This window comes from Mugil cephalus, chromosome 7, assembly GCF_022458985.1.
Source record: "Mugil cephalus isolate CIBA_MC_2020 chromosome 7, CIBA_Mcephalus_1.1, whole genome shotgun sequence".
Classification (NCBI taxonomy): Eukaryota; Metazoa; Chordata; class Actinopteri; order Mugiliformes; family Mugilidae; genus Mugil; species Mugil cephalus.
Genome location: NC_061776.1, coordinates 18,185,742 through 18,193,770, shown reverse-complemented (window position 1 = coordinate 18,193,770; position 8,029 = coordinate 18,185,742). Strand labels below are relative to the sequence as shown.

General features: G+C 42.9%; 1 protein-coding gene across 2 annotated transcripts; it reads right to left on the bottom strand.

Moving 5' to 3' along the window:
- Positions 1–326: 326 nt before the first annotated feature.
- On the bottom strand, positions 327–7,733 carry mau2 (MAU2 sister chromatid cohesion factor). 2 transcript variants are annotated; one of them, XM_047590698.1, is made up of 19 exons: positions 7,394–7,733; positions 7,233–7,250; positions 7,031–7,096; positions 6,721–6,816; positions 6,528–6,622; positions 6,399–6,426; positions 6,139–6,294; positions 5,742–5,888; positions 5,157–5,247; positions 4,976–5,079; positions 4,760–4,837; positions 4,539–4,604; positions 4,033–4,116; positions 3,884–3,933; positions 3,710–3,787; positions 3,517–3,628; positions 3,313–3,403; positions 2,102–2,229; positions 327–2,005 (listed from the first exon to the last, which is right to left on the bottom strand). In XM_047590698.1, the coding sequence occupies exons 1-19, from the start codon at positions 7,625–7,627 to the stop codon at positions 1,931–1,933; spliced, it is 1,797 nt and encodes a 598-aa protein (XP_047446654.1). In that variant the 5' UTR covers positions 7,628–7,733; the 3' UTR covers positions 327–1,930. The 2 variants fall into 2 exon arrangements, 1 of the variants encoding a protein (XP_047446654.1); XR_007113186.1 differs by having other exon boundaries at positions 1,979–2,005; positions 2,102–2,495.
- Positions 7,734–8,029: the final 296 nt, after the last annotated feature.

Sequence of the window (8,029 nt, the reverse complement as noted above, 5' to 3'; positions counted from 1 at the left end):
GATACATGGACAATGTGCGAAATAATATGTCCTAATCAAAAGAGCAGTGTGGTTTGCAAAAAGGTCATTTTCCAAATCATAAACTATGCTAAAGCAGCACTTTTATTTTAGTCAGGACAGTGCCGACACAATAAAACACTGTCACCATTATCCACTCCAGCAATTTTACTTCCTCCACTGTCTGTAATTTGTTCTGATTTATTTTATATGCAGTGCAGACGACAAAGCATCCACATTTCTCCGTATTTACTGCCAACCTCCTGTTTTCACGCTGCATGTGCAGTAGATCAGACTTCACATGCATAATCAGTGAATAATCAAATCACTCAATCTTTTCAGTTTTATTTATAAAAAAAAAAAAAGTCACACAAGTGTTAAAGCAGTTAAAGTGACAGTGGGAGGAAACACACATCAAACGCTGTGTTTTATAACACGCTGTAAAACGCCAGTAAATTAAATGGCATCCTTACCGTCTTTTATTGCAGTAATCGCCATCTCAAATGACCAAACTCAGCAGTTTATTTTGAAAGCCACTATCAGTACATAAAGCTGTGTAACTGTGTCTACTTGTGTCTAAAACTGTAACGTTCCTCCTCAGGTGTCGTCAAATTCACATTCCTACCAGTTATTTGATAACATATCAAATCACCAATGAACAGTACCGGCAGGGAACAAAACATACCAGGTAAAACGGACAGCAACGGTAAATAAATAAGTCATTTAAATACAAAATTTATGCCGCCATCGTCTGGAAGAAATTAGTAGAGCAGGAAGTGAGAGGAACCGGAGTGAAAAAATATTACATGGAAAAGGTAAAAATGTGAGTTTCATCATGAAACAACGTATGTACAAAGAGGTCAGAGTCACCCTTATTTTGTAGAAATACTACTGTTATTACCAGCTTCCTCTTGACCTCAGGCAAAATGTGCACGGCATATAAACATACACCACAGTGAGAGTGAACAGTCTTAAAGGAAGCACGGTCGGGCAGAACGTGGTCTCAGCTGTAGTGTCCCAATACTTCACAGGACACGCTTTAAATGCTGTTTTAATATTGGCCCATGTAATTTATGAAAACACCAGTTTGGTCGCAGCTCAACATGAACTGTCAGTTGTGAATAAATTACACATTAAACGGCCAACTACAATACAGAGATATACTGTATATATACACACTGTATACCCAAGTGAATCCTAACGAATGCTGCATCAGAACGGGCAAAACAGTGATTTGAACAGATATTGGGTTCATGTGACTGCGCCTGTTCAGCCAGTGGACGGTTCTAATTGGGCGGTAATTCAATCTTAAAAGACAAAAGCTTCATTTTACTTCATCCAAAATGATGATAATAAAAAAAAATACCCTGTGGCCTTCTAAAAGAGAGGGAGCTAAATGCGAAGGGCAAATCAGTTCAGTTTGAAGGGAAAGCTCAACATCCGAGAACGCGACAAACATATTTTTGTGTAGCGTATTAATAGGTGGGCTTCACAGGTGCTGCTAGATGGATTTAGGTGCATTTGAAAAGAGCCAAACTAGCGTTTTTTTAGATTTTCTGCAAAGCTGAGTAAGCCAACTCCCGGGTATAACTCAGAGGTATCTTACAGATATAAAGTGGTAGCAGTCTTAAAACTCAGCAATAATATTTTCCTTCATTAATTTTGTGGTGGTGAAACACCTTATGCTTTCCAAAAAAAAAAAAAAAAGTCCTAATATTTAGTCCTAAAACCCCAGTGCTCCAAATAGGTGAAGGAATGCACCAAATGGACGTCTGCCAAATGACACAGTGCCTTCTTTTTCTAACTTCATTACTCTCCCTTCACTCTTACCCTTTTATCAATCGCTTCTCTTTTTTCTTTTGTAGTCAGTTTTTTTAATGTCATTTTCCCTGCAGCATCTTATTTTCCCCCGCGAGCGTCGCAATCTTGGGTCTCAGAGCAGGCCGGCCAGGCTGGTCGTCGGTCCGTTCTGAGGCTGAAACTGCACAGGAGGGAGGCCGTCTGTCCACTGCACCGCAACACATCACACAAGCGTTTCTTTGAAAATCCAGGCAGGCTTGAATGACTCACTGTTTATGGTATGACTGATTGATGTTGTGCTTACACTGATGAGGTTGTGTTCGGGGAGGCTGCAGGCCGCGATGTGGTCCTGCAGGAGCTGCTGAGAAAAGTTCTGGTGCATCTGCGTCGCTTCGTGTGCGTCCATGGTGTTTCCGCACGCCTTGCTCAGATCTGTGGGAGAAGAATCGCAGCGAGTGCCGGTGATTGTCTAACGATTTTTTCGGATCCAAACATCAGATCCGGCCCTGATTGTGCTCAGATGTATCAAGTTATTGCGGCATGATGAAGTGTTTCTTCTCCCACTCGTTGTTTTTCCTGAGCCTCGTCCACCTCTAACTGAGTTGTGGCTTCATTACTCCGTGATGCATTGACGCTATGACTGGATGAAAATAAAGTACGAGTGTCTCCTCTGCAAGGGATCTCTCCCTGCATGAATACTGGTAAAAAAAAAAAATGTTTAGTTAGAAAAACTGCCTCTGTTATCGTAAGGTACCGACAGCAAATTATTCTGCGTAACTAGAAATACATCCAGAGGATGTCGTGGTGTGTTCATGTGGACAGTGATCAGTGGGACGGAAAATAGAATAATACAGTTTAACACATGCCTCCAAAGAAACCAAATTAAATCACCAACAACTTATTTTTTCTGGTGGAGTCTAAATATCACCACGTTTAACTACATCCACCCTACGTGCAGCTATGAACATTAATAATTCAGTGACTGAACATCACATAAAAACAGAGTCACTGTGACGTCTGAATTGGCCCCAATTAGAAGACGACGACCTTTTTGTCCAAATGAGTGTCAATTTATTAGGTGTACAAAAGCTTTGTGCTAGATAACACTGCATAACGTGTTCATAAATGGGATTAAAACCTGTGAAAGGTAATTTTAGCAAAAACTGAACAATATAAAGATCATGGTGGTGACATTTTATTCATTGACTGGATCGTCCCACATTAGAATTAGTTAAGGCACCTGATAAACTGGAAAACTGTATTTTAAATTGAAGCCATTCCATTTCGGGACACTCCATGTGCTCGGGTCTAGCGCCCCCTTCAGGACAAAATATAAAACTATCTTCTAATAAAAATGGTTCATTTGCTCTTTGAGGATAAAATAAATGTCACCTTATTTTTAACGGGATGTGATTTCAATTAGCATTTTAGCTTCCCATAAGCAAAGAAAAAGATTTTAGACATTCTTACATATTTTCTATTTCACAGTAACTTGAGGCTGAGTGACATCTCTACCTTTGAGAAGAGCTGAGGACCAGAGCTGCACAGACATGTCTGGGATCTTGCTGGCCAACTGCATGGCAGGAACCACCATATTGTTACTTTCCTGGAGAATACGCAGAGGCAGACGCAGGGTCAAGATCACATCTGCAGTGCAAAGATAAGTGCACCGCTGCGCCTGTGTTCTAATGGATACGACGTGTTACGTTGTCGTCTCACCCTATGGTTTCCCAGAACAAAGAAGATGTGGCCGAGCAGGACTAGTGAGCAGGCGGTCAGCCTGTTTAAATCCTCTGCGTTAGACATCTTCAGAGTCTCCCTTAGAAATCGTCTGTTGATACAAACTTACATGTCAAAGAAAGAAAAATATTTTTACAGCGCTCACGTTAATACGATCAGCGGCTGCTCTTACTTGGCCTCGTTGTAACGTCCCTGGAAGAAAGACAGGAGGCCTCTGATGTAAAATGCCGCAGCTCGTAGACAGTGAGAGCTGCAGGAGTCAAAGTGATTTTAAAATAGCGCAAAATATGTCAAAGCCAATGAACACAGTGTGTTCTTGTTACAACAGTAAAGCGACGACACGTACCTGACAGGAAAGTTGTGGTCAGGGTTTATCCTCCCTAAAAGGCTGTACAGCTGTCGATTTAAAAGGGAAGTTACATCCAAAGAAGAGAAAAGCCAATACACGTTCGCTTCTAAAGGATGAAATGCTTTAGGAAGCTACAGCTTTCTGACCTCTTGATGTCTGTTCCCTTCACGGATGTAAACGCTGGCCAGGTTTGTCACGATGAATGTCCACAGCTCCTGGTGCGTTGTCATCTAACAGGAGAAAGAGACAGATACTTGGTATATCTGTCACAGTCAAAGAGGCTTCTAGGTCACCTCCTATGGAGGCAAAGCAAGGCTGCTTCAGAAAACACACAGTGGAACAGTTTGCAAGCAGGTGTACGCACTGAAAAGTCCCACACATGTATGTGTGGATAGGAAAGAGGGTGGTTTGAGGACACAGGTGTGCTTGTAAATTCTGTGATCAAAGGACTTCCTGGAAATACATTCTGGAAATGCAGCCATTAAAGATCCTTCCAAACCTTTGTTATGATATGTTACATTCATTGTGTCCTCCACAATGTTAGCGTTTCAGGAACCAACACAAACATGTAACACAGCATTTATATTCTGCTGATTATCAGGATGACTGGATGAAGAGTTCAGAGAGAGTTCAGCAACAACAGGAAACTTACCTGCAGAGCAGCAGTGAACTGTGCCTCAGCGTTATCCATGCAGTTCACCGAGATACAGTACAGACCCTGAAACAGAGGAGGGAGAAACAGATGTGAATGAATCACATTATGTGAGCCACATGAAACTATACCGGGCAGCTCTGCAGCTATTTCAGTCTGTCAACATAACAGAAAAAAAAAAAACATCCAATTGGCCGTGTTTTCTTTGCTTGGAGACTTACCAATAGTGTGTGAAGCTGGGCAGCGTGATTTGTAAACAGCCTGGGCGACTGTTGGCAGAGCTGACAAACCTGAGAAATCTGAACACAAACCATCACGACAATCAACGAAGTTCAGTGACATTCTCCAGAGGAGGACGGAGATCGTAACAATCCGTGCTTTCATTAAAACCTCCAGGACCATCCAGGGCGGATGAACCTCCAGGGACGATGACTCACCTCTTGTAAAGCTGTGGCCTTGTGTCCTGTGACCAGCCGGCACATGATGATGTGCTCCAGCAGGATGACTTGGAAGGTGGACAGGATGGGACTGCTGTCCAGCACTTAGAGCACATTACAGATGGATCAGAGTTGACACCGCTGCCGTCAAGCAGGGGGAAATGATCAGGGACAAACTTACTCTTCAGCTTCTCCAACTGCATGAGAGCTTTGTCCGTGTACTTCTGTGCCTTCTCCAAGTAGCCGGCCTGCATGGAGTGCATCACCGTCACCTTCGGCGCACACACAAAAAAAGTGTAACTGCCTCGTAAGTTGACACTCATGCAAAAGACATTATAAAACGGTCGTACATTAATCAGAGACCATTTAACAGAGGAGTGCACATTAAAAGACTGATGAATCGGAATATCAAAATATCCAGTGAGGTCATGGTGGACTACCAGAGGAACAGTAGGCCTCCTGTCCTGGTCACATTTGCGTGGCATTTTGGTAATGATTAGCATATGAATTCTTGACTTATGGCCAAACACATGTTCTGTGCAGACGCACCGACACGTGACCACCACATTCATCTGACTTCAAGTGACCATTTGTGCCAAACATGAAGGAATTCCCTCTTGGCGCAGATATCGCGTTACCAAGTAGAAGACGCACAATCCGAACGCATAATGCCTCTTTATGCACACGCGTGATAATGAAATAAAATAACAGGGCACGTTTTGTGTCGCAGTTTGACATATTTAGGTCTTTCAGAAGCTGATCTCACCAAGTACACAAGCACACACATGTGCTCCTTGGGCAGCCAGTGGAAGAGGGCTGCCGGGTTAGTAGGGAGGATCTCGTCATCGTGGAGGGTGGAGATGGTCTGGATGCACTGCTGAAGCTGCTTCAGACACGGCTTCACACTCTTCACCTGAACCAAACAAATATAAAGACTCTTTGAGAATGAGACCTTATTAACGATGATAGTCTTACATACGATAAACTAACTACAAACCAAGAACATGAAGAATTAATGCAGCCTATTATATATTCTTCTCTTCCAACACTGAATATTACAGATACTACAAATACAAAAAAAAATGCAGTTATAGAAATAGTGCACCTGAGTCTTTTTGTATGATATTTAGGGGAAATATTTAAACACTGGTCGACAGTAGCACCTGGCCAGCATCCAGGTAGTGTGTGACTTGCAGCACCAGGAAGAAAACTCTCAGAGACTCCTTCTGGATGGGGTTCCCCTGCCAGTTTTCCACAATGGTCCCACACAGCGTCAGCAGTGGGTGCACCTCGCTCAGCTTCCTCTCCATCAGCAGCAACTGCAGACCCACAGACGCAGACAGAGTTTACAGAGCTGCACAGTAACATACGTGGATAACATGCGCGGTGGCTTTAACTGGCAGAGAAAAGTTTTTAAGCTTACCATTCCTTTGCTTAACAAGAACAGAGCTCTGCAGGAAAATAAAAACAAAAAAAAATTTCATGTGAGATGATACACAGTCACAGGTCAATATGCAACCAACCGCTGAGTGCGTAAATCCCATTTGTTCACCTTGTGTATTCTGATCCCATGACTCTTGCGTACTCCGCGCCGACTCCTAGGAGGTCGCACGCCGATACCAAATCTTTCTCCAGTGCGTGCAGTTGCTGAGGGAGAAAGGAACCTCGCACATATTATAATTAAACACGCTTCAAATCAATTTAGCAAACAAAAAAACCTCTGTGTGATGCATGACACTGCTTACTGCCAGCTGAAACAGAAGTCTACAGTGCCAGTAGGGAGTTTGCTGAGAAATCTGAATGGCCTTCCGCAGCACTGGCTTTGCAGAGTCCACCAAGTTCTTAAATAAAGAATCCAATAAGTGAGTTACTAAGACCAAGCAACACAACCGAGCAACATCTGCAACAGAAAGTGCATCATTTTACTCTTGCATTTAGGTTATAACTGTATGTGCATTTTAATGAATTTGAACACTTTTACTAAACTTACACAAATACATAATTATTGCATTATTATTATTACTATTATAACAGGAAGGCATGTGGTGCACCTACCTGTTGACAGTAGAACTCAGAGAGAATACTTGCAGCTTCAAACTTAACATCTTCAAACTGAGATATCTGACACACACTGTTAAAGATATACAACACACAACTTTGATTTCTTCACAGAAACGTGTATATGTTGTGGTTTTACTTGGATGGAGTGATTCCAAAGTTTGAATGCCTTTTTAAATTGCACATAAAAAAGGGATACTTGTTGTGATATGAACCACTGAGAAGGGAAAGACAGCAAAAATATTAGCATCAGCATCACAGTGAAGAACACAGGTAACACATGCAGGTAACGTAAGAGCATCACACACTGGTGTCTAGTATCTATGTCCAGTCCGGGTATCAAACACGGCTTCTGCTCACCGCTTTCTCCAGGTGAGTCTGGGCCAGCTCGCTGTTCTTTGTGTGGCGGTACAGCACCGAGCCCAGCTGGAGGTGAGTCCGGGCCTCGACCCTCGGAGGCGGCTTGAACTGAAACACCGCCTGCAGACAGTGGACGCAGAGCCGGATCTTCGGGGGACCAGACGTGCGAAAGTGTTCGGCAAAGCCCAGCAGGGCCAGGTACCAGGGCTCCGGAGCCTCTGTGGTCGCTGCCATCACAAGTCGACGAAACGAAAACTAAATGAATCAGTTCACCGCTGGGACCACGTCCTCTGATTCAGCCCCTGTCTGCTGTGTTTTCAACATTTGCATGAACCCGCGCGCCAAGCTAGCCAGAGGAAAAACACCTTCCGGTTCTTCTTCTTTTTCTAAAAAATAAGACGAGCCGAGTGAGACAAATGTGACCGGTGAGCATATGCATTTTAGGTTGTAGCACTGGCTCAAAACAATAAAATATTCACTTCGAAAATAGAATTTCGTGTGATATGATCCATTACACACGTCATCTCATACATATAAGTTACAAAAACAGGTTATTTTATTTTGAAGAAAACTAAATCTTAAAGTTAAAGGGGCCCTGCTACTTTCTATTGTACGTTTCATGTTTGTTTGTTCATA